This window comes from Tachypleus tridentatus, chromosome 13 (genome assembly GCF_004210375.1).
Source record: "Tachypleus tridentatus isolate NWPU-2018 chromosome 13, ASM421037v1, whole genome shotgun sequence".
In the NCBI taxonomy this organism is placed as follows: domain Eukaryota; kingdom Metazoa; phylum Arthropoda; class Merostomata; order Xiphosura; family Limulidae; genus Tachypleus; species Tachypleus tridentatus.
Genome location: NC_134837.1, coordinates 66,701,044 through 66,728,916, shown reverse-complemented (window position 1 = coordinate 66,728,916; position 27,873 = coordinate 66,701,044). Strand labels below are relative to the sequence as shown.

The following is a 27,873-nucleotide window of genomic DNA, read 5'->3' as shown; positions in this document are numbered from 1 at the left end:
AAAGCTTTATTTGGGTGTTTTTTTGTTTCGTTTGTACTCAAACACTGTTATGTTTTTAATTAAGGGATGAATTCTTTCTATCAGGTGTCTGTGACTTGTTGGCGATAATTTCAATAATAAACGGACAGCACACAATCCACCTGTTTTAAACTAATACATATTCAAAACAAGTGAAACGTATGTAAAAAAATCATTATACTACTGCTTACCATAGTTGAATCTAAAGCTTTACATAATTCTCTTTTCTTGTCAAAAGTTCACACAGACTGAATTAGTTACTTTTTTTATTATTTCTTCTCTTCTCTGCGATCAAAATAAAGTTGGTGATAAATTCTTTATGCTATTCTGTTGGTAACCACAGTTGTATGCAGAATTTTAAATAACTCCCCTTTTATATCAAATATCTACATATGTTGGTTCAGTTATTTTAGAATCCGAATGACAGGGTGAATTATTCTTCTCCATCGCTTTTGTTAAAATACAAACTGCGAAACTTTCCCTTCAGAAATCGTTCGTTACAGGTAATCTGACAAACACAGAGTCGAACTTCAGTTTTACTTTCACTGAGCTGTCTTTATTAACTTATTTTTTATACTTGTGTATCTGCACGTAAAAATATCTAGCCCTCTAGTAACAGCAATATCAAATATAATGAGAAAACTCAGAAGTTTCGAGTAAAAGGACATCAACAAAATTACAAAAGCCTAGTAAAACAATTGGCAGAGTAAAGCTTTGTATTTTCTTATGTAGAGTTACATAATAAAACAGGTCATAACTTTTGCTTTTATAATAATTACTTTATAACACTGTTATTAGGAAATTAAATAATAATTAAATATTAACTCACTAAATATACTAAATAATAACTCTTAAACAACACGCCCCTCTTCAAGAAAAATATTTCAATTTCGCACAAAGATAACAAGGGCTATCTGCGCTAGCCGTCATTAATTAGATATAGAGTGTGACAAACAGACACTTGGCTATTAAATACATTGACAATTATGTTTATATATCAGACATTTATGAAAAAACACAATTCGCCTAGAGCGGCCTCTATAACAGTGATTACATAATTATGATCGTGGTAGTTGTCATCAATTTTTGTACTTTTGTGTTTAATGTGTTATGTATTGTATTAGAGGCTTTTGATATCGATCATGTTTATTCTGTGTAAGTAGAGTTGTTTTTAATTATTAACTCTTAATGTACATTTCTTATAAACCATATTAGTAATAATATTTAATATTGAACTAAATATTATAGTAATACTGACAAAGTAGGAGTAACATTATTAAGTAACGAGAAAATTATCGCTCGGTGTTGATAGTTGCTATTTAGTACTAAGACATACCAATCGTGGACACTGAATTGACAGAATCGTACTCTCAGTTTCACGAACAAACAGAAAAAAATTAAAATAGAAATTGAAAATCTGCAGAAGTGTAGGTTACATATTGAAAGTGGGAAAGTAGATAAGTTTATTTGAAGTTGAACGGGCAAAGCGAGGGAATGTATGCCACAGGGGCACCCATTACTGCTAGGGGCTAGGCTTGCTTCAGGTCCCTTGAAAATATTTGGTTGTGGATTAAATTTTATGCATTCTCCTGCTTTTCCTGAAAGTAATTTTCCTAATATTAATGCCTTTTTAGTAGGACATATTGAAACGTTCCCCACCTATGCAACTGCTCCAAGTCTGATGGATATATTCCTAGTTCATATTTACTATCAAAATTAAACTTCATTGTTTGTTTTGAAATTTTGCACAAAGTTACTCGAGGGCTATCTGTGCTAGCCATCCCTAATTTAGCAGTGTAAGAATAGAGGGAAGGCAGCTAGTCATCACCACCAACCGCCAACTCTTGGGCTACTCTTTTACCAACAAATAGTGGGATTGACTGTCACATTATAATGCCCCCATGGCTGAAAGGGTGATTAAACTTCACTCCTAATCACTTTCCACATCCTTAGGTCTTCTACTTATTAGTTTATAAAATTGACAATTATATGAAACATTGCAAAATAAGAGATGTTTAATATAAAACTTGGAAAGGTCAGATATAAATTGATTTCAGAGTGGTAGAAACTAAACTTTGCAAAACTTAAGAATAAAAACAGATATTTGGAGTTAGTGATTAGTTTTCTGTTTGTTGATGAAGGTTGGGAGTTAAGAGTATTTTAATAGATTTATTGATTATAAGTGAATGTAATTGTCTATCTAAACTATTAGTGCACTTTAACCTGGGATTCTGTGTATGATTTTTGTGTGCTTATCTAAGAAGGAATATTGACTTGTAGGACAAGATTCAAAGGAGGGCTACTAGGATGATTCTGTTGGTGAAAAAATTATGAGGATGGGTGTAAGAATTCTTATTTTTTCTTGAGAAAAGAAGTCTAAGACATGATTTTGTTTAAATTTACAATATTATCCAAGTAACTGATAGGCTTCAAGATTTCTGTGTGCTGTGTTTTGAAGGCATTTGGATAAGAGAAAAGTTTAAGATGTATATAAAAACAGTTTGGACTCGAGTAAGATGGTTTTGTTTTCACAACAGAATGATTAGCTTATGGAAAAAGTTACTATTATAAATGGTGTAGGAGGAAAATATGATTTCATAACAGATAAATGGAAGGTTTGAGTTATTATTTTGCCAGAAGGTTTGTGTGTGAAAACAGTTTGAAGAACCAAATGCTTTCTTGTTGTGTGTATTTCATATTTTGGACCTTAAAATTTATATTTATAAAAGTATTTTTGCTAGAGGCCAAAAGTAGCTCTTGTTAAAGAATGAGTCTGGTCTAGCCATTAAAGTAATTATTATTTGGAAATTTTGAGTGAAAGTAAAGAAGTTTGTATGGTAATATAGGCTATAGTTAATCATGTATAAATAAGCCCCATTTTGTAAGATTATAGTTTAAAATAGTTAAATGCCATACTCAGAAGTGTATCTACTTATGATTCAGTTAACTATTTGACATCTTTCCCACATCACAGGAATCACAATGGATGAAGAACAACAGCTGTGTGTGGCGAGTAATGGGAGCTGTGAAAATGTTGAGTTTCAAGATAAAGATCTCGCTACAGTCAATGATAACCATGGATTTGGTACTCACTTGGAAGAAGGTGGTTTAGGAAAGAACCTTAATAATGAATTAGGAACAGATAATGCCTTTAAGATTAATAAGACAAACATTCCAATGATTTCTATAGAAGAGGATGCTGAGGAACTATTAGGTTTGGGGGTTTGTGCATATAATCAGTCTGATTTTGAGAAAGAGGTTCTTGCTCAAGTAGATGAAGCTTTTAAGCAGCAGAGAGAAGAAGAAAAAAGAAAGACAGCTGAAAAAGAAGAAACTGCTATCAGGTATCACTTGAGAAAATAATCTACTTTTTGCTTTTAAGTTTATTAAAACTGAAATTTGCTCTTTTCTTGTACATTCTCAGGTAATAATTTGTCTTAACTATTATTTGTACAGATTTCAGGCTTTCATGTTTTGAGTCTCATTCTTTAATATTAATTTCAATTTCTAAAACAAAAGTGTATTAGTTTGATTATGTATATTGGTATATTGGAAAGTGCATTTTAGATCAAATTAAAACTTAAGTCGAATATTTAAAGTATTTATATTTTCTTATAAATGATGGGTTTCATAATTTAAGTATATGTATGTATGTATAGTAGCATAATATTTTAAGCCTTTTAGTTATTTTCTTGGTTTAAAAATGTATGTTTTCTAGACATGGTGTAAAATAATGTTAATCTTTCTTTATTATTTTTAGAACAAAACATATGTATCTATTTCTACTTTAAAGTTGTAAATACAACATAATTCATTGTACCAACTGTGTGAAATGTTGGTTTTGTTATTTTGTGTTGTGGTCATATAATTTATTTATTTGTAGGTCTTTAAAGCAGGAAATAGGTCACTTTGAAAACACATTGGCTGTGATTGATCGTGATGCAAACTCTTTGAGCTCAGAATGCCAGAAGCAAGTTGATAATATCAAACAAAAACACAAAACTAAGGTATTGAAATTGCTCACCCTTTTAGTATCTAAACTAATTTTCATAATTATAATCTCAGTCTCATTATTATGACAGAGCACTTTATTGAGTAGTAGTTTTTATTTTAGTTGGTGTATTGTAGATAAGTGTTATTTAAAAATCACTATCAGTTACTTGAAGTATCTTTCCTAAATAATGGGTACTTTCACTGAATGACTTATAATTGGTTGGAGTTTTATGAAAAACAAAATAAAAAATATTTTCACATTAATTTGTTCAAATTTTAACATCTTTACTTAACTTGCTGTCCACTATTTTGAAGTTAAATTTTGAAAGAAAAACCTTTTAATGTTTATGTAAGTTGTCATAGTAATATTCTTTTTTCTTTTAATGTTTAGTGATTGTAAGTGAGAATGTTGTGTGGTTTTCCTGTTATTTCCAGAATCTTGTATTCTGCCAGAGTAACTCTCATATAGGGACTTCATTAAGTAGAAAAATCAAACAAAAAGTTTCAAACATTTTACACTTTTTGCTCTTAAGAGTTTTGGAGGCATTTATGATACTGGGGAGGGGAACAATTGGGGTAGGGGATAGATCACTTTTACCATGAAACTATACACGCTGTAATTTTGAATGTTTTAGTTTATATTTGTGAAATTTGGTAAGTTTATATAAAACATTACAAGCATGTGATACACAGATATCTGACTTTTTAAAGTATTTCCATTAAAGATTTTTCCATGAATTTATGAAGCCATTACTGAGTCAGTCAGTCTGAATGAAAGGGGTGGGTGAATTTACCCCTACCTGGAAAATGAGAAACATAATACTTTGTTTATTCAGAGTATGTATATGAATTTTTTTATTCAGTTAACAATTTAACACTACTTTGCCCACTAGAAACATTTCTGCAGATGCCCATGTGATTATCCAACAAAAATTTTAAACCATATAAACAGGAGTATTAAGATTTAAACTATAGTACTATAAAACAAATAACATACTTGGGAATTAAAATAGTTTATTTAATAAATAGTTACTAACATTTACAGAAATAGGGTCATGAAAATATTTGTTGCTGTTTTTATAAAAAAACGTGTTAAACTTGGTGATGTAATATCTGTATTCATCAGCTAGTTGAGCTGCAACAACTGGAAAATGAACTCCAACATAAGAATTCTGAAGAGTCTAACCAAATGGATGATAAAGGTAAAGCAAGGTCTTAACCTTGTAGTTTTTTATAATAAATATTTTTGTATTTCTATAAGCTACATTTCTGTCTTATAATTTAGCTGTTTGATTACTATAGGGAGCAGTCCCAATATCAAGGTGAAGGAATATCTAGAAATTTCATAAAAGTTAAGGCCTTGGTAGGATCTGGAAGACTTCTGTATTACAAAGAAAACTTGATTTTCTTTAAATGTTAAACTGAGTGAATCAATTATTCAGTTTAGCATCTAGTATTGAGTTAAATGGTGAAAATCCATTCTCCTGTGTTTCAGTTGATAAGCTAGGTAGTGTGTGTTTATAATTACTTAATTAGCAAGGAAATTCATCACATTTATAAGTTAACCATACATTAATTTCTGTGGAAATCTTGTTTGTGAGTTTGTCTTACAAGTGAATGTAACCTATAATGAACAATACTGAAGAAATGAATTATTTTTGTCGTGTGAACTAACTTTGCAGTATTTTTATGAAATAACTTAAAGGATCAAACCAATGATATAAAATTTTACAGCAGTGCAATTAAGAATATGTTTTAGAACATGTATGTATGTATGTGCAAGATAACATGTATAAGCCTTTTTAGATTCAGTTATGTAGATTAACATTCACTGATCTTCAGAAGAGTTCAAATCTACTAAGTTAATAGTTAAATTGAAGTGTGAAACATTTGACATTTTGTTTATTATTAGGTTCACTTTCTGCCACTCCTTCTATTTGTTTTTTTATCTGCTACAGAGAAAGACATTCAGATAGAAGGAAGAAAGGTTTTCATAGTATGTTTAGTTTGATTCATGTAATGCAGAGCCATATTTTACTAGCCTAAAAACTAATTAAAAAAAACAGCTGTTATTAAATGATATCTTTCACTGTTCTTTTCACAAAGATAATTTTATCATTTCAAGAAAAAATAAAAAGTGATAAAATTAGTCATTGTCTTTCAAGATACATTGTTTGAATGTTTACAGGAAGTGATTATAACACCTGCACTACTATGTACATATATTATACACAGTAGCCAAGGGACAAAATAATTCATTATCTGATCAGAAAATGTCTTGGTTTTATGTCTATAATTATTATGAGTTCATACAGATGTCAATTTACACAAACAACTGATCTTTAAATAGAACACAGGAAACTCTTCCTGTTATATATATCAATGTCAGGAATCTCTTCTTGTGTTAATATTTTAAAGTAGCAGCGATAGAAGAACCATGAAACGAGTTTCTAAATTGTACATTTATCCATAATGTTATGTAGTATAAAACTTAGTTTTTCTTGAAATAAAAATGTGTTGATTTTGGTTTTATTTGTTATTTGCTCCCAGTAAATAATTAACATATGCTATTGTGATTAGAGTAATGAAGAATAATTATTCTTGTTAATTGGAATCTAAAGTAACTGAACTAGTCAACATAGACTTCCAATAAGAAAAGAGAATTATTTAAAGTTTTTGAGGTACAACTGTGATATCTTAGTGTAAATAATGTTTGTATATATGTTTGACTTGTTTTGAATATACTACCTTAAAACAAGTGGATTGTGCACTGTCTGTTTATTGTTTGAATTTACCATCAACAAGTCACAGACATCTACTGTAAAACATTCTCAGCCAACTTGCATATACATAAAATCCTGACAGTTGTTGTATGAAAAGTACAGGCAAATTATGAAGAGGTTATAAAAAATATGATTATTTACGTAGCAAATGCTGAGGTGTGTAGATTTTTAAATTATATTCTTTGTTTGTTTTTAAAACTATTTATATATATAGAGAAGTAACTGAGTGTCCACATTGCATCAAGACAGCAAGACTAATTGTATATTTGTTTCCACTCCTGATTTTGTACCCAGGATAATCCTCATTCTCTTTCTTAAGTTTCTGTACAATAAATACAATAATATTTACTAGCACTGAAATGTATTTTTTAAAATAATTTTTAGGAAGTTCCTTACAAATGATTTTTGATGGAAATGATTCACAAGAAGAGAGGCTGATTCGTACTGGACAGATGACTCCTTTTGGTACTGTGTTTTCCTCTGGGGTGAAAGCTGTGAAGGGATTAGGAAAGTAAATAAAATATCTGATACAGAAATTACAGAATTTGAAAAGTTTCTTATGGGAGAATTTGAATGCAAAATGAACATTATACAGAAGATATCTCCAAAAACCACTAAAAGTCCAGTTGAGAGTTGTAAGTTTCCACAGCCACAAACTGAAGACGAGACACAAAGTAAGGGTTCTGTCAACAGTTCATATAGGTATGCAGGTAACTTAAGCCCTTCTCAACCATCTACCTCAAAACAATACATGCCTTTAACTGTTCAAAGAAGAAAGAAAGCACAAAAGAAATTAAAACTGATATCAAAAATTGCCAGAAGAACTAAAGCCGTGAAGAGTAAGTTCCTTAGCCTAAATGTTCACTATAGAAGTGATTCAGAAATGAGTGATTTTGAAAATGGAGATGTTTGCTATGATAATGAAGAGGAGGAGGATGGTTGTTGGCAGCAAGACAGTGATGAGGAGTATATCCCTGATGAAGAAATAGATGTTTTGTCAAGTGAGGATGAACCGAACACAAAGAAAGGTCAGTTTGGATGCTTAATATAGTGTAGCATAAGAGGCTTCACTTAGAATGTTTTAAAGAAGAAATAGATTTTATTTTAATTTTTAAACTTGATTTCAATATTTTTTTAAGTTAAGAAAATATATTTGCCTGTATCTATTAGGTAAATGTTTTGAGGAAAAGAGTGAAGGTACAAACCTGTTTAATATGTAGCTTATTTCATTCTTAAAGAGTGGTGTACTACAGTTTGGAGGGTAGGGGTGAAGATTACCATTAAACCATTTTTCATTAAGTTGACCACGTGTAAGAGTGTCCAGTTAGAAACTCGTGCATGTAAAAAGATGATTATTCAAGATATTATTTTAGTTCTAAAGAACTTCCTACTCCATCATAACAGATGGACAACAAAGGACTATTTAGTCCTTCAAAGTTCAAAACTGTTCCTCCTGCATGCTCATCCCAATTCAAAATTTAAATTCTTTAATATTTTTCAGAAACTGAACTCTTGTGAGGTCTCAACTAATTCATAAGGTGTCACCCTTTTATCCCTGGAGTCATTCTGTAGTTCTTTGATCCTTTTTCATTAACTCGGTATCTTTTTGTGGATAAGAATAATGAGACTGCACATAGTATTCCAAGTAAGGCTTAACTAGTGGAACAAAGAGACAATTATGTCTTTTGATCAGTATTTCTATAAGTATATCTTAAAATTCTGTCACCTTCTCTTTTAGCTCTGGCACACTGCTTTAACGATTCATTTACCACTATGTGAAGATTTTTTTCCTTCAGTCATCCTATTGAACAAGTTCTCATCTATATTAATCATGTTACTAGATTACAACACAGTGAACTGCTATATTTGTAAGATAATTAAAGATCATTTGTTAATTATTTGTCCAACCTATCATTCAAAAGATTTAAACTGTTGTAAAGTACCAGACAATTTTTGATACAGTTTGAAATATGCTAGAGGTTACTTGCTTAATTTGTTTACTAATATGCTGTTATCAGTTTTTCATGAAAAGGATAGTCCCAGGTACTTATCTTTATGTACATCATTATAACAAAGGTACAGTTCAACTTGGACTCCATTAATAAGAATGTTTCAATTATTTCACCCAGTTAACTGTCACTCTAATTAGCCTTTCTCCAACTCACTCTGACCAATGTGAAGTTTGCTTATCAAAAAGCTTTTTAAAATCCAAAAAGTCTTTTTATTGTACAGTTAACAAGTAACATTCTGTATAAAGTTAACACTGTTGGTAAGGAAGAAATGTATTGGTTTTCCTGTTGTGAAACCATGTTGGCTTTCTTTTGTAATACATTTCAGTAAATGAATATTTAATGTTTTTTCTAATCAAACTCTAGAAGTTTTCCCAGTACAGAAATGAGACCTAGCCTTTAATTTACAAGGCAACTCTTCTCACTGTGTTTAAAAATAGGAGTAACATTAGAAGCTCTTCAGTCATCAGGCATATGCTCACTGTTTATTGATCTACCAGAGAAGAAAAAGGTTTATATCTGACCTTTGCCCTCCTTTAAAGTTCTGAGGGAAGTATTGACTGCTTCTGGAACTTTACCTCTGTAATATCTCAATATTTTTATGTAATTTTCTAATAAGTCTTCTACAGTTTTTTTTTTTACTTTTCATTGTTGATAAATGAGATTATTAGTGTATATTAAAACAAAAATACTGCTACTGTGTGTAATCTTTAAACTGTGAATCTTTTGTGAATTTTTTTTTGTACAGAAGTATTTGTCAACTTCAAGTTATGTGCTGATTGGTTTATATCATCAATGAAAATTGTATATGTTTAGGTTAGGGTTAACAAGATTATCAATTGACAGCTTATTTTTTGACTGGTATAATATGATCAAGAAATCTAAATTTGTTTTAAATGCTATGAAGACCTTTTTCATTAATTTTTGGCCTCTTAGTTCCCCTTTCTGCTTATATTTGGGTCTTAGAATTACATCTTTACTTACTGACAACGATGACTCAGTGTTCAATACGAACAATAAAAACTTTTTTTGTGTCGTAACTTAACACCTCATACTTTTGTACATGTTCTATGAACATCATATATACTAATATAATAAGTTTAACGCATTCCTTCTCTTCAGTCGATGGATCCTTTAAATATATACAAGTGATGTAATATTTGGTTTGGGTGTTTGTAGAAGGTCAGAAGTTTTTTAATGATTAATGTATGTTTCAACTTTAATATCAGTATTCGGTTTGTGTGTAAGTAGAATAATTATTTTGCTTTGTTTAAGAATTTATCACACAAAAAGAAAATCAGTTTGATGTTGCATTTTATGCAAAAAAATCTAAAAACATAGACCCTGTTTTACTGAATAATTTTCTCTTCTCATAATTTATAAACTTGTTTATTTGTATAAATTTTATAATATTTGGATGGAAAATTAGAGTAATTTTTTTTCAGAGATGTCAAGGTATCATGACCATAATTGTATGTCCAGTAGAAAGTTATGTATCAAAAAGTTACAATAAATATTCTCATATGTGTATGACCTTGTAATGAGTACCATATTAATAGAGTTGTAAAGTTTCTGTTTTTAAAGGTGAAGGATCAAAGAATTTATCAGATAGATTGAAAAGTAACTTACTACTTGACCTTATAATAAATGGTCTTAAAAAATGTCTGTTATTATTTTGGAAAGCATCAAAGTCCTTGAAATTGGTTAATCAAATAACCTGTAGTTATGGTTGTAGGAAAAAAGAGAAAGGAAGATGAAGCTACTGTGAATGATTGGATTACTGTTAAGAAGAACAGGCTGTCTCTTGCTGATGGCCCAGATGAAACAACTAGTAAAACCTGTCAGAAGGAAACTAAACTGAAGAAAGTTAGAGATGATGGCCTTCAAGAACAGTACTTAAAAAGATTACGGTAAGCTATAGTTTAGTAGTTTATAAAGTAAAATTGTGAATTTCAAAACAAGAACTGGCTAATAAAACAATTGTAAACAAAAAACATTTGATTTTTTTAAAACTGATAAAAGATACATATTTGTTTGTAGCAAAAACCTACACAACCAGTTATATGTGGTCTTTCTACCATTTGGAATCAAACTCCAGATTTTAGTATTGTAAGCCAGTAAATTTACAACTGATTTGTGCTAATTTAAATTTTCTACATCATTTTTTTTAAGGAAAAGTACTGAATTTTTGCCATTAGGATAAAAGTATCTGAAAGTGCCTAAATTTCTATTTAAAAATATCTTGAATGTAATTTTTACATAACATTCTCTAGTCTGAAGGGGTAAAACTATGAAGTCTAAATAACCAAAGCAATAGGAAATTTGGAACTAATAAAAATTTATTTTTATTTTATTAAAAAAATTGTCATATTTTGTCATTTATTTTTGTAGCTCTCATCATTATGAAAAGTTTGCCATGAAACACAAAAACGTTATTGATGGAGAGAAAGAGGATGATGACACAAGTTTTACCATGCTTGGTGATGGATTTAAAGTTCCAAATTGTATATGGAAGAAACTGTATAGGTTGGTATATTTTTCAACATTCTAAGCCAAAGGAAGAATTCCTGATCTCACATTAAGAGTACCATTTTACCCCTTACTTCTGACTCAGTGTCATTGTACAGTTCATGTTAAACCAATGAAATAAATGTGTGTTTCAGACAGGTATCGTTGCTAGTAGGTATGTATGTGCATGTGTGTGTATAATGGAAGAGATAGTTTTAAAACTATTATTATTTAGAAATTGTCTGTGGTGATAGCACCCAAAAGTGTGGTTGGAGATATCTCTGATAGATGGAATATCCCCAGTGCTTTTGGGTGCTATCACCAGAGACATGTTTTGTTATGGCTTCAAGGTTATAACTGGAAATTACAGTGGTATTTCTATAATAATTTTAAGGCTTATATATATATATATATGTGTGTGTGTGTGTATAGACATAATTATATTAAGTGTTCATTTTGTGAATAGCATACTTATGAACCTTTTCATGTATTATCTTCAAAACAGGAGAAATATCTTTGTTTTAAAACAATTTATCTAAAAGCTTTCACCTTCTGTGTTTTGTGTTTTCTGTAATGTCTTTCATAATTTAAAAACTACCTATTGTTCTAATTTCTGAATTTAAAACTAGTTGTTGTTCTAATTTCTGAATTTAAAACTGGCTGTTGTTCTTATTTCTGAATTTAAAACTGGCTGTTGTTCTTATTCCTGAATTTAAAACTAGCTGTTCTAATTCCTGAATTTAAAACTAGCTGTTCTAATTCCTGAATTTAAAACTAGCTGTTCTAACTTATGAATTTAAAATTGGCTGTTGTTCTAATTTATGAATTTAAAACTAGCTATTGTTCTAACTTATGAATTTGAAACTAGCTATTGTCTTAATTTATGAATTTAAAACGAGCTGTTGTTCTAATTTATGAATTTAAAATTGGCTGTTCTAATTTATGAGTTTAAAACTAGCTATTGTCCTAATTTATGAACTTAAAACTAGCTATTGTTCTAACTTATGAACTCAAAACTATTTGTTGTCCTAATTTCTGAATTTAAAACTAGCTGTTCTAATTTATGAATTTAAAACTAGCTATTGTTCTAACTTATGAATTTGAAACTAGTTATTGTCCTAATTAATGAATTTAAAACTAGCTGTTGTTCTAATTTATGAACTCAAAACTAGCTATTGTTCTAAGTTATGAATTTAAAACTAGCTGTTCTTTTAATTTATGAACTCAAAACTAGCTATTGTCCTAATTTATGAATTTAAAACTAGCTATTGTCCTAATTTATGAACTTAAAACTAGCTATTGTTCTAATTTATGAATTTAAAACTAGTTGTTTTAATTTATAAATTTAAAACTAGCTGTTCTAATTTATGAACTCAAAACTATTTGTTGTCCTAATTTCTGAACTTAAAACTAGCTGTTGTTCTAATTTATAAATTTAAAACTAGCTGTTGTTCTAATTCCTGAATTTAAAACTAGCTGTTGTTCTAATTTATGAATTTAAAACTAGTTGTTTTAATTTATAAATTTAAAACTAGTTCTAATTTATGAATTTAAAACTAGCTATTGTCCTAATTTATGAACTTAAAACTAGCTATTGTCCTAATTTATGAACTTAAAACTAGCTATTGTTCTAATTTATGAATTTAAAACTAGTTGTTTTAATTTATAAATTTAAAACTAGCTGTTCTAATTTATGAACTCAAAACTATTTGTTGTCCTAATTTCTGAACTTAAAACTAGCTGTTGTTCTAATTTATAAATTTAAAACTAGCTGTTGTTCTTATTCCTGAATTTAAAACTAGCTGTTGTTCTAATTCCTGAATTTAAAACTAGCTGTTGTTCTAATTTATGAATTTAAAACTAGCTATTGTTCTAACTTATGAATTTGAAACTAGCTATTGTCCTAATTAATGAATTTAAAACTAGCTGTTGTTCTAATTTATGAACTCAAAACTAGCTATTGTTCTAATTTATGAATTTAAAACTAGCTATTGTTCTAATTTATGAATTTAAAACTAGCTATTGTCCTAATTTATTAATTTAAAACTAGCTGTTGTCCTAATTTATGAATTTAAAACTAGCTATTGTTCTAATTTATGAATTTAAAACTAGTTGTTTTAATTTATAAATTTAAAACTAGTTCTAATTTCTGAATTTAAAACTAGCTGTTGTTCTAATTTATGAATTTAAAACTAGCTGTTGTTCTTATTCCTGAACTTAAAACTAGCTATTGTTTTAATTTATGAATTTAAAACTAGCTATTGTTCTAATTTATTAATTTAAAACTAGCTGTTATTCTAATTTATAAATGTAAAATCAGCTGTTGTTCTAATTTGTGAATAGAGATCTGCATCATGTTGCAAACCTGTTTCTAGCAAAGCGTCAACAACATTATTGGTATGTTTATAAATATAAAGGTTTTATTTATTTATGTAGATATCAGCAGACTGGAGTGAGATGGCTTTGGGAACTTCATCAGCAAAACAGTGGTGGGATCATTGGGGACGAGATGGGATTAGGGAAGACCATTCAAGTCATCAGCTTCCTAGCAGGCTTGTCTTCAAGCAACATCAAGACACATGGAGACAAGTAATTCTGTTTGGAAACAGATATGTTCAAAAATAGCAATTAGCAGCTCCCTCTTTGATATTCCCAAAGTCAACACATAAATGGCTGAAACCAGCTATTTCTTAAGTGTATTATTGTGCCATCTTTACTGTTGACATCTGTAAGATGTTCTTGTTTTAATTGGAAATATAATTTATAAAGTCCATCTTGTGTCTGAAAAATGTCATCAACAAACTGAGGTGTTTTGTTAAATCTTGTATTCTAATAAATTATAAACATCCACTTGTGTGTTTGCCATTCGTAGTGACCCGTAAAGGGGAGGACAGGATCCTGGTGGTTGAGGGGTCCAACTCCAACACACCACTTTGGCCTTGAATTCCTGTAGATGGGCAGTTTTGGGGTGCCCCCCCCCCCAAGATCAATTGGCTAGTCCATTTGGGCAAGGGTCAACTGAGTGCCAACGTATGACATCCTCAATAGGTGTAGTGGACATTGTCTGATACTGGTGTTCAGCTATAGTGCTCACGAAACCGTGGTGTTGCTGCAGTGACCTTATATGGCACCGTAGTGCATCCCTTTGTAGGGTTCCATGGTGGGTGGGGTCAGTGGGCACTGAAATATTCTTTTTTTTTTTATTATGGTTACCCCTCAAATAAAAAAAAAATAAACAAGCATGACAGCATAGAGAAAAATCCGACTACTGGCGAATGACCATGCGTTGATGACTTTGTATGGTCAAACTCACAACTTGAATCTGTCCCATGATTTTTAATTATACATTCTTTAACTGAAAAACCCTTAGGGCAGATATCTCCATTTTACTAGTTTAGAAGGGCTTGCTGGCTCCCTTGAATCAGAAAAAAAATTACAGTCTGCATCAGATGAAACAGCTTCATCACAATATTCCAAACTCCTCTTGAAGTTGAAGACCATTGGGATATACCCATTGAGGTTATTCCTCATTCTACTTTGAATTCTTCCAGAGGAGTTACAGTTGAGAGGGATTCAAAGACCATTCCAGAGTCAGAGATCCTTGCAGGTTTCACCACCCAAGGTGTTACAGCCGTGTGCCAAATTTTTACTCAGTAAAGATGGGATTATGGAGCCAACAAATGTTCTAATATTAACATTTACAACATCGCATCCTCCTACCACAATCAAGGCAGGGTATCTGAATTGTAAGATATGGCCTTATATTTTAACCCTGTTAGATGTTTTCATTGTCAACAATTTGGTCACTCAAAAACAATTTGCCATGGTTCCTTAACATGTGCCTCTTGTGCTGGTAAAGACCATGATGCTTTTGAATGCCAACTAGAACCATATAATGTTAACTGTAATGGTCCACATCCTTTCTATTTTACTTCTTGCCCTAAATGGGTGGAAGAGAAAGAAGTACAATGTCTCAAGACAGTTCATAATATTACTTATCCAGAGACTCAGAAATTACTATTCCCAATTCTATCTTGGACTTATGCTGCTGTAATTCATCCCACTACTACAGTAGGAGTCCAGACAGACTTTTCCATGCCTCCTACAGAATCCTCAACAGCGCATCTTAATCTGGTACCCTCCAAAATCAACAAAGTTAACGAATCAGTATCTACTTCTATCTCTGTCTCTACCACATCTTTCAGTCATTGCCTAACTTCATCTTGTTCAAGCCCAGGTGTTTCCATGGGATCTTCCTCTCTTAACACTCCAAAAATTAAACAACTTATTTGTTCACATCCTCAGTCACTGGAATATGCATCTACAAACTTCGACCTGCCTACTCGATTCAGAGCAGTATCACTAGAGAGTGACTGACCCACATCCAGTAAAGAAGAAAGCATGGTCGCAAGCAGAAGGTCTTTGTGCCATATTCTCCTCCAAAATGAAGAAAAATGGGCATGCTAATCCAATGGAACTGTCGAGGTTTTCAATCAAATGTGAATGACAACAAGGATTTGATTTATTTTATCATTCCAAATGTCTTTCTTTACAGGAAACATTTTTTAAAACCTAATAATACAGTCAAAATTTAACAGTACTCCTTATACCGAAATGATAGGCCATGTGTTGGACAAGGACATGGGGGGTTAGCACTGCTGGTTGATCAACATGTGCTCACCTGGTCCTAGTCACTGAATATGCCCTTGGAGGCTGTAGCCATCCATATCTTTTTGGGTTGTACCATCGCTCTCTGTACCTTATCCCTGGAAAAAATTATCATCCATCAGACCTTGATGCCCTCATTGAGCAACTGCCAACCCCTTTATAATCTTGGGGAGCTTAATGGGTATAATCCCCTCTGGGGTGGTTCTAGTATTGATGTGAGGGGTCGTGCTATAGAGCATATGCTCCTGATTCACAACCTGTCTCTTTTCAATACTGGCTCTTAACACTTATTTTCAAGAACCCGTAGCAGTCATTTACTGCTACAGATCTTTCTCTCTGATCCCCTTTGCTTTACACTTGCTTTTCTTGGGAGTTTGACATCAATCCTCAGGGTAGTGGCCATTTTCCTATCATATTAAGAGAGATTGGCCATGGTCAGTGCCACTTGACCCATGTGCCTCAGTAAAAGTTGGACCAGGTCAACTGGCCCTCTTTCACTGCTCTCTTGGAAGTTGATCCTGCCATCTTATGTAAATCATTGACAGATGATTGGTAGCAGCAGTAACTAACTGTCTTGTCCAAGCAGCTGCTCAGTGCATCCCCAAAACCTCGACATCTTTCCCACAGCATTCCCACCCTTGGTGGAATTCTGCTTGTTCTATAACATATAAAGCTCAGAAATGTGCTTGGGATAAATTTCTTAGATATCCCATGCTTACAAACTGCAATGCATTTCAGCAAGCCCGTGCACGGGCTCAGCAAGCTAGACGTTAAAGCCAGGAGGAATCTTCGATTAAATATACCTCCAACATTTCTTCAACCGACAGTTCAAAAGTCGTATGGAACAATATTGGAAGGTGAGTGGATGCTGTACTTCTACCTTCCTCTCTATCTTAATATTCAGTGGCCATGAAGTTGCTAATGCTTAGTTCATTGCCAATACATTTGATGAATGTTTCTCTTATGTATCTAGCTCTTCAAACTCATCACCTTCTTTGTTAGCTTTTAAAACATGAATTGAACATTTGCCTCTTGCCTTTTTGATTGATCATCCCTATGACTACAATCGCCCTGTTACACTGGTGGAACTCAAATTTGCACTTCATCGGTCTGGCAATACATCAGTTGTACCTGACAATTTACATTATGAGATGCTACACCACCTTTCTCCTGCCTCTCTTACTATTTTCCTGGCTGTCTTTAACTGGATATGGCAGGAGAATGTCTTTTATGATGCTTGGTGCCAAGCTATTGTACTCCCTATTCTTAAACCTGGGAAGGATCCAAAGATTCCTTTGAATTACTGTCCCACTGCAAATACGAGCTGTCTCAGTAAGACCTTAGAGAGGATGATTAATGTTGGTCTTGTTTGGTTCCTTGAATCAAACAACCTCTCACCCACTCAGTGTGGGTTCTAAAGACAACGCTTCACGATAGACCACTTAATTTGCCTTGAAACATCAGTTAGAGAAGCCTTTTTGAAGCAACAACATCTTGTTTCTATTTTTTTTATTAAGAGAAAGCTTACGATACAACATGGAGATATGGCATCTTGCGAGACCTTCACTCATACAAATTGCGTGGCAATTTGCCACTTTTTATTAAGCATTTTTTAATGAACCTCTGATTCCAAGTCCGTGTGGGCTCAACACTTTCCCATTTTTTCCCACAGGATCTTGGAGCCCTTCAGGGCTGTGTCCTGAGTGTCACACTTTTCATTATAAAGATTAATGCCATCAGTCAACAGCTACCCCTACAGTTGCAAATGGTGTTTTCATTAATGACTTTCACATCTCATGGCAGTCATCAAACATGAGATTTATTGAGCAGCAGCTACAAACTGCAATCAGTCATATACTTAAGTGGATCACAGCAAATGGATTTCAACTTTCTTTCTCCAAAACTGTTTGTGTACATTGCTGCTGCCAACAGGGTATTCATCCAGATCCAGAACTTCATATTGATGATGTTGTACTTCCTGTCGTCATTGAGGCAAAGTTCTTAAGTCTTATATTTGATTGTAAATTAAACTTTATTTTCCATATCAAGCAACTTCATGTCAAATGTATAAGAACACTAAACATCCTCCATGTCCTCTCTTCCACCTCTCGGGGAGCTGATTGATACTCCATGCTTAAAATTTATTGTGCCCTTATCCAATACAAACTTGACTATAGGTCTATGGTTTATGGTTCTGCCAGAACCTCAGCACTGAAAATGCTGGATTCTATCCATCATCAGGGGCTTTAGCTTTGCACTGGGGTCTTTCATGCTTCTCTAGTCCAAAGTTTGTATGTGGAGTCCCATGAACCCCCTCTGTATATTTGCCATTTGCAACTGCCTTTTATGTATGCTTCCAAACTTCGCTTTTTACCACAGGATTTTACTTGGGGTTGTGTTTTCTGTCCTCAGTGGACCACACTTTTCTATAATAGAAAATCTGCCATTGTTCCTTTTAGCCTTCGTATTCAGGCACAATTAGAAAAATTGGATATATCTTTGAATAGTGTAGCAGTATCAACAGTTTGGCTTCTTCCATCTTGGCTAATTACTATCCCCAACTGTGACCTATTTTTGAGTCATCTGAGGAAGGCTGGTACTCCTGATTGGAAATATTGCTTTTTATTTGCTGAACATCTTTCAAACAATCCATCCATTCCCATATATACAAATGGTTCAAAATCGGGTGACTCTGTAGGTTCTGCCATGGTTTGTTACAATTCAGTTGTAGCACACAGAATCCCCTCTACAATTTCTGTGTTCACTGCTAAATTGTATGCCATTTCTCTTGTCTTGAATCATATTGAAACTATGCAATATACAAATTGTATGATCTATACTGATTCACTCAGCTGTCTGTTAGCCGTGACATCATTCCATGTTAGTTACCACCCTATTAGTATCAATATCCAAAACAAACTGGCCCATCTCTCTATATCATCTATTTCTGTCCAGTTTTTTTTTATACCAGGTCATGTTGGCATTTGTGGGAATGAGCTAGCTGATGGAGTGGTAAAGTCCATCTGCTCTGGCTTTATCACCACCGTACCTGTTTCATACATGGACTGTGGTCCAGTTATTAAAACCTGACTGTACACCAGTTGGTAGTTGGCCTGGAGTGAGCAGCGAAATAATAAGCTTTTTCAAATCAAGCCTTCTTTAGCTCTTTGGCCATCTTATTTCTGTAAAGGTCAAAGGGAGGAAGTTGTTTTGACTCAGCTATGCATTGGTCACAGATTTTTAACTTGCCACTTCCTTTTATCTGGTACTAATGCACTGGTGTGTGAACTGTGTGGCACTCAGATCATAATCGTACATATTTTATTATCATGTCGTTACAACAAAGAATGATGATGCCATTTTAAACATATTTTTAAGGTAGGTTTGCTCTTGACATTAGTCAATGTCACAGGTGATACTGGCTGCCTCATTCATGTTTTTACATTTTTAAGAGCCATTGGTCTTTTTAACTTCATTTAAGGTTTTTATTGGACTATTACACTGTTTAAGCATGATTTCTTTTACACATTTTAATTTTTATTTTGACCTGAACCCAGGACTGAAAAGGCCAACTTCACGTGACTGACAGCAAGTTTGAACTTAATGCTTCAGTCTTTCTGGCAGGTCTTAATTTTACATATTTTAAGTATTTTTACCTTAATTTCCATATACCATTATGGTATCCTACATCTTGTTTGGCACAGATAGCCTAGTAGCTTTGTGCCAGTAAACAAGAAGTACCTACCTACTGACCTGATAAATTATTTAACATTTTACGATGATCATGTCTAGTATACATGCATGTCCCAACAATTTACAAGTGAGTTGTTATGAACTGTTGAACTTAATTATGAACAGAAAACAGTTACTGGATTGAAACATTTTAAGAGATAGAGAAAAATAGCTGGTGAAAGATTACTTTGTTGAAAACATAATTAAATTCCTTTTATTACAATTTTTATGTTTCCATAAATTGGTTTGAGGTTTTTATTTTGTTGGTGGTATGTCCTAATGTTTTTTAAACTTCATAATTTTCTTATTTGTGAATGTGTATTGTGGTAAAGAAAGTTTTGTAAATACGTGATTTTTTTATTTATTTGTGTAAAAAAGCCACTTTTAACATGTTTATGTAAGATGAAACTTTATCGTTTTTAATTTCTAAAACTTTAATTTATTGAAATATGTTAGGGACTACAGGGTGTGCAGTCAAAAATAGCATTCAGACTTTAGATCAAAATAATCAGATATATTATGCTAAAGTATTCAGATATTAGATTAAAATAATTAAATTTCAGATTAAGATAAAGTATTAAGATTAAAGTAAAGTAATCAAATTTTAAGTTAATAAAGTAATAATGAGACTTTAATTAAGAAAATAATATAATACTCAGATTTTGGATACAAAATAATACTCAGGTTTGAGGTCAAATTAAGGTACAACATAGATTTTATATTATTAAAATTTTGTTTGTTTCTTATACTAAGATCAGTATTGTATTATTTTTCATTGAAAGTTTAGAAGTTTTCTGTGATTTTAGATTGCCATATGTGCAATGGTTTTAAATATATATTTCATAAATTTATGACTGATATATATATATATATTTTTTTGTCTTTTCTTTATCTTCTGCTTTTATTTTAAGGTATTATGGTCTTGGTCCTGTTATTTTGGTTTGTCCTACTACTGTAATGCATCAGTGGGTGAAAGAGTTCCATAAGTGGTGGCCTCCCTTTCGAGTGGCTATTTTACATGATTCAGGCTCATACAGAGGGACAAAGGTAATGTACTTTGGTTAAAAAGGACATTCTCAGATGTGAATTATCTTTGACATGATTTGGCTAAGAAAAACTTTGTTATATGTGGAATATTTTGTAACATAAGTTTGCTAAATAGAACATTGTTAGATGTGGATTATTCTCATAACATAACTTAGCTCAAAAGGACACTCATATTCATGATGATGAAAACCCACTTGAAGTAAAAATGTATCTCAGGATTGCTGGTATTGGTATTAACACTTTTACTAATAAAGCAGAAAACAATGTTTTAACCTTCTTAGGTCATCTTCAGGTTAACAAAGAGAGAGTTTGTTCAAGGAGGTCGAACTGTTCTCTGCTTTATTAGTTAAAGTGTTAATAGCCATACCAGCCATCCTGAAATACATTAGAACATTGTTAGATGTGGATTATCCTTGTAACAAAACTTTGGTAAGAAGAACATTGTTAGATGTGGATTATTCTGGTGACATAACTTTTGTAAAAAGGACATTGTTAGATGTGGAATATCCTGGTAAGAAGAATGTTGTTAGATGTGGAATATCTTGGTGACATAACTTTGGTAAGAAGGATGTTGTTAGATGTGGAATATTCTGGGAAGAAGAATGTTGTTAGGTGTGGAATATCTTGGTGACATACCTTTGGTAAGAAGGACATTGTTAGATGTGGAATATCCTGGTAAGAAGAATGTTGTTGTATGTGAAATACCCTGGTGAGAAGAATGTTGTTAGATGTGGAATATCTTGGTGACATAACTTTGGTAGGAAGGACATTGTTAGATGTGGAATATTCTGGTAAAAAACTAGGGTAAGAAGGACACTATTAGATGTGGAGTACTTTAGTTGAATAACTTTAAATGTAGAAAATCCTCAGAAAGAAAGTCATAATAAAATATTTTTATCGTACCTGCTTGTTAGTTTCAGTGTGAATGATATGGCTCACAAAAAAAAAAAAAAATCTAGATGGTTTTAGCAAAATATTGATCAGTTGTGTTGCTCTAACTTTTAATTTATTAGTTGTATAATTTTAGAAATATGTTTATTCTAAGTTACGAGTACAAATGAGTAAGTAGATGTTGATGTAACCATTCACCTTAAATCCTGTTTATCTGAAGTGTTAATTCTTTCAGTCCATCATGTAAAATACAAGACCTCATCTGAGGAATGATATGAGTGTAATAATACTTATGTAAGTATCAGATTTCTTAATGTATCCTGACAAGAATTGGTAAGGTTTAATTAAAGATTGTAAGTATCTTGTGCACAAAGAATGGTATTATTTTAATTATTTCTGTTAAAATTGTGTTATTTATCTATTGTAGTTACTTGAATCAAACTCATAATAGTTTGATTGCAAGGTGATTTTTATTTTAAGTATAAAAATATTTTTCTTCATTTTATGGTTTTCGAGTTTTATTTGCATAATCTCTAGAACCTTCTAAATGAAAATCAAAAGTTTTTTTAGGATAAATGTTTATATTTTATTTTTCGTTTTCTCTATTATGCCATTAACTGGACACATTAATGGTTATTCTCTATCGTGCCATTAACTGGACACATTAATGGTTATGTTCATAATTTTAGATCTTTTCCTTTTGATATACACTTTATTTTGTTTTCTTTACCTTTTATTACTTATCTCTGCCCAAGTCTATGGTGCCGTTTGGGTGTAATTACAGTATCTACAACAGAGATGCACATGGCCTTGCCAAAATGATCTTTCCTTGCGCAAGTTCTTAAACCTTGAGAACTGATGCAAATGTATAACATAGATTGAAAAAAAAAACTCAGTCATTTGAATTGTGCATTTTAAAACATAAGTAATATTTAATTAACCAAGATAATAAAGTAAGATTTAAATACAATGTAACTATCTCTATAAGTGTAATATTTTTAGCTGAGTAAAAATCAGCTAAGTGTTATCATGGATAAAGCAGACAACAATACTATAGGAAGTTATATCTGTGAGATATAACCATTGTTTGCCAATTTGAAAATAACCATTGTTGAATTATAGTGTAAAATGAGCTCTTTCTGATGTCTATGTATGTGTAACAACCATATATGTGTGTATATATGTCATAAAGCCCAAGGAACAGTATAGGAGGTGGGTGTGGTATCATTACTTGTTTCTACTGCATTTAGCCATGGAACTTCAATATTTGTGTCAACAGGGCAAATGAATGTATTTATTGTCTAAACATATATTGAGAGTGTAAAAGCTGAGACTTTTCATAGCTTGTGGGTTATATAACAACAAAAAATTGAAGTTTGAGTAGTTTTTAAATGTTTATTTTGAAATAAATAATTAAAAGTTAAATAAATTAAACTTTGAATCAGTAAATACATTATAATTCATGTAAATTGACAGTAAAGTTGTTTAATTAAAGTTTGAATACAACACAGAAACTTGCACAGAAAAGTGTTTAAAGGGGGGGGGTATCTGTGGTGGAAGGGTTAATTGCCTCTGATCAAAAGTGATTTAAGTATAGATCAGATATAAAAACATAATTTATAAATTAGTGAAACCATCTGAATAAATCAAACTGTTCAAAGTACATAATTTCATTACATGATTAAACTGGCTGTTAACAATATTTTTAAAATGTAAACCTGGTAGTATCTCATGGGATGTGGTCTGTTTTGGGAAGTTAGGCTAATTCTAAAACTATATACTAAGGTAACAATGCAAAATAATCTTCATGGAAAACTTACCTTTAATTAATATAATGTACTTATAAAAGTACTATGAATATTGTAACACATAATTGTAATGAAGCTATGTTTAGAAACACAGTGTTATTGTAATATATTTAAAGTGTTACAGCTGTTCCATCTTTTCTGATTTGTATACATTAGATATGAAGTAGCTGAAACTTTCAAAATGTTTATTCATCAGGAGTCTCTTGTTCGTAACCTCAATAAGAGCAATGGGATATTGATTACCTCCTACAATGGACTGGCAATGCATCAGACTCTTTTGTTGAAGTATGAATGGCACTATATTATTCTTGATGAGGGACATAGAATACGTAACCCTGATGCCCAGGCTACTCTTGCTTGCAAGCAGGTGTGGATTTAGTGTTTTACTGCAATATGAAGTTTTAGACTTTTATTAATCAGTATTGGTGTTGAGTTTGTGTTAACTTGCTATTTAAGTATGAACTAGGTAATACTTGACTTTAAGTTTTCTCTGTCATCTGAGCTTCTTTGTCGTCCAAGTTTAATATCTCTAAAAACTTAATGTTTGACTTTTAAAAAAGAAGAAAGGAACAAATTACTGAAACTTCTTTCTTTCTGCAGAACATTTTATGAAATATTAACATAATAATGTAAACACTTTAAGTGGGATAAAAAACGAAACAAACTTTATTGGGCAATGTCAAATTCTCAAAGCTTGTAACTGGTACTATTTTCATAATTTCAAGTTTCTTTTCTCCCTGTCAGCTAATGCAATGAAGAAAATTATGTTTTCTGTTAAAGTTTCATGTCAAGTACTTGTATATGTTTTAGTGATTCAACACAATTATGGTTTTTTATCTTCAGTTTCGAACACCTCATCGAATGATTTTATCTGGCTCACCTATACAGAACAGTCTGAAAGAACTCTGGTCTCTTTTTGATTTTATCTTTCCTGGTAAACTTGGAACTCTGCCAGTTTTTATGCAACAATTTTCAGTTCCAATCACTCAGGGAGGTTATTCCAATGCTTCTCAGGTTCAAGTAAGTATTTTGATGCTAAATTTGAAAAATAACTACTTAAATAACACAGGACAGTGTAAAACTCTTCAGTTATAACATCACGTTAATTGAAAGAAGGCAAGTTGCTCTGACTGTATTATATGGAAAATTTTGTCAGAAGTTAAACTCTATTTGCTTTACATAATTTTCTTTTTCTTTAGGTGCAGACTGCTTACAAGTGTGCAGTTGTCTTAAGAGACACCATTAAACCATATCTTTTGCGACGAATGAAAGATGATGTCAAAGCCAATCTGCAACTTCCAGCTAAAAACGAACAGGTTTGGTTATGTTTGCAGTGTATTAATGATGGTTCATAACTGTCTTTAATAACTGAGTTGATAGTTTCACTGTAAACTTTCTTAGCTTGGTTATGTGGTCAAGTCTTAACCTCTTCATAAATATGTTAGTAGTTCAGTGAAACAACTGAATTGTTTGTTAGAGTTAATGAAAAAGTTCTTGTGTTCTTAGGATGGGAGGAACATATTTATTTAAAGCTAAATTGTCAGGTTTAATTTATATTTTTTAATTTGTTGTAGCGTGTGAAACTGTCTTAGCCAGGTTATAATTATGTTGGATTATTAGGTTGGATAGAACTGATTTAGTTGGATTGTTATAGTTGGCTTTGTATAAATTTATTGGGTTGTTCAGTTATGTTGCACCAGTTTAATTGGGTTGTCAGGGTTGGTGAAACTCTCATAACCATGTTATTAGGGCTAGTGAAAGTGTCTTATGGTTTTAGGTTGGTCAAACTGTTGGATTGTTAGATAGGGTGAAAATATTAAGTAGTTTTCAATTTTTAGAAATTGGTCTCAAGCAATAAGATGGATGAACAATATTTTATTGCTTATAATGCCAAATGAACTATACATGAGTGTATTTTACACTTCATAACAGGACGTAGTTTAAACAAGTTAGTGAACGTACAAACTACTGAATAAAGCAGACAGCAAAAATTAAACTTTAAATATGAGTAAATGAATTTATTTATTAGTAAATATTTATCACGAATCATGACAATTCATAACACAAGGTTTTGGATAAAAAGTGCCTTAATAGTAAAGGTTCAGCTCAAACAACACTTTAAAATATTTAATATTGACTACTGAGGCTGTACACATTGAACAAGTGCACTAAAACGCACGCATCTTAGATTTACAAGGAAAAGAAAATCCATTTAAAATGGTCCATTTGTACTTTTTCTTCGTATTATTACTGTTGTCAGTTTACAACAAAAATAGTCTTGATATGTTGTACCCAGATCTTCTATAGAATAGTAAATAAGGTTCTGTGAAGGTCAAGGGAGTATTGAAAAGACAGTTTATTTCTTCTACACTTTCTGTAAGGTAAACAAATTATTTTTAGTGTAAAACAGTGTTATCATTATCTCTCATAGTTAGCTTTCTTACAATCCAATCCAATTTCCATGGTAGATATTTAGGTTAATTTATAATTTTTTCACCCCAAAGGGGGATGAAAAATAACTAGGGGCATTGAGAAACTTTCGTTTCTCTTCACCCCACATGAAGCCAAAGTTGGTTAACCACTATGTTTTGAACTAAATTAGTAAGACTGGAGGGTAGTAGTAGTAATAATAATTACCTTGGTTGTCATTTAATGGTCTCAGTGGTGCACATCAGTCACAGGTGCTAAGAGATCATGGTGAGCTGGAAAGAGTGAGGAAGTTCCAGTTAGCTTTCTTACAGATATGTGGTGTTCCTTTAAAAGCTTAAGTACGGGGTCAATCAGTAATCACCAGAAATAAGAGATGAACATGAGATGACTGTAACATGTTGATACTCAATGCTTTGTATACTGTACAATCAGTGTTCTTAGGGAGCCAACTTCTATAATATGCATGAAGTGAATGAAGATTAAGAACATAATATTACATTTAATAAACACTTTCATAGAATGATTACCTAAAAAGGCACTAAGGTTGATTTAAAGTGATATTTTAGATGCATATGTTTTTCTTGAAAAGGCTGCTTTTCTACAGGTAAAGATCTTATACATGCATAATGGGGTTTTGTCTTATTCTTGGTATATATTTGCTCATTGTTATATTTTATATAGAGATAATTTAGTTACACAGAAGCTATAAATGCTTACTATATTTTCAAACCAATCTTCAACTGCAGTTTCATATTTTACTTAGTTAGTTCAGTTGAATAGTCAGTAACTACAGTACGTAATGAACCATATAAAGTTATCATATTAAATAATTCTTTGTTTGCAGTAGAGCAAAAAAAATAGAAAAAAAAGCCAGCAAACAAAATAAGTAAAAATTGGAAATTTGAAAACCTGTCTGTTTATCAACTGTCCTTCTTTATTTGTAGGCATTGTAGCTCAGTTTCAAGGCTATGTTAAGACTATTGTAGCTGGATCGTGTTTCTTATGCTCTCTCTTTTCATCCTTGTGTGATGCACTTTTCTCTTTATTTTCACTAAGCTATTTCTGTTCTTGCTTTTAAATCTTAAGTTATTGGAACCTATTAATATTGTATTTAAATTACTCATCAAGTTTAGCCAAATAAAAAGTCACCATCTTGAGGAGAACAAGATATTGGTTACATGCTCAGGTATTCCAATATTCAATTATTTATTTTGTTTGAAATATGAATATTTTCTACTGCCAGTAAGAATTCTTTTTGTGCTTTGTTACCTAAAAGTTATGTTTGAGTCTATGTTTAATGCTGAAACATTTTAAACATTTAAAAAAATACTCAAAGTTAAACTTTTATCTTAAAGGTTTTGTTCTGTAAACTGACTGAGGAACAGAAGAATGTTTATAAAGATTATTTAAACTCACCAGAATTAGCTAACATACTGAGAGGAAGCGTACAGGTAAGTTTGTGTTAAATCTGTCACTGAGCTTATAGGTCGACACATTTGTCATAGTGATCTAAAATATTGTGAAATAATTTATTTAGTTGCTAAGGGACTATTATTGAGTATCTAAGAACATTACAGTACATGAGATGACTTTTCAAGGTAGCATCATCTTAGCACCTAATAATACCTAAAATAACTTTTTAAGGTTTAGTTATCTTAATGCGTAAAAATTGAACTACTTGAGTTCATTTGTTAAAGTATTGAGATCAGTTTTTAAGATAGTATAATTTAATGTCTGACTTGATTTTACAGTATTTTGTTATTTTAATACCAAAAGACTCAACACTTAGTTTCAAAGTACTATAACCTCAGAATATTTTGTGGTCAAAACGGTCTGCATGACACATTTTGTGTTATTAACAGGAACAATGGTTTAGTGATTTTCTACTTTTTGTGGCTCAGACTGTGGTAATCCAGACTACCCTATATTTTCAGTGGATGTGTTCCGTAGGACTTTTTCTTCATGTAACAAATTTTGAGGCAGTCT

General features: G+C 31.7%; 1 protein-coding gene across 1 annotated transcript in view; it reads left to right on the top strand.

Annotated features, from left to right (window-relative positions):
• Positions 1–1,047: 1,047 nt before the first annotated feature.
• Positions 1,048–27,873, top strand: part of LOC143240665 (DNA excision repair protein ERCC-6-like) — a 35,544-nt gene continuing 8,718 nt past the window's right edge. Inside the window, 14 exon segments of the mRNA XM_076483465.1 lie at positions 1,048–1,173; positions 2,993–3,362; positions 3,902–4,025; positions 5,138–5,213; positions 7,179–7,267; positions 7,270–7,822; positions 10,539–10,713; positions 11,195–11,329; positions 13,748–13,900; positions 20,623–20,758; positions 23,654–23,824; positions 24,301–24,477; positions 24,657–24,773; positions 27,243–27,338. Coding sequence (XP_076339580.1) covers positions 3,001–3,362; positions 3,902–4,025; positions 5,138–5,213; positions 7,179–7,267; positions 7,270–7,822; positions 10,539–10,713; positions 11,195–11,329; positions 13,748–13,900; positions 20,623–20,758; positions 23,654–23,824; positions 24,301–24,477; positions 24,657–24,773; positions 27,243–27,338 — 2,364 coding nt within the window. The 5' untranslated portion in view covers positions 1,048–1,173; positions 2,993–3,000.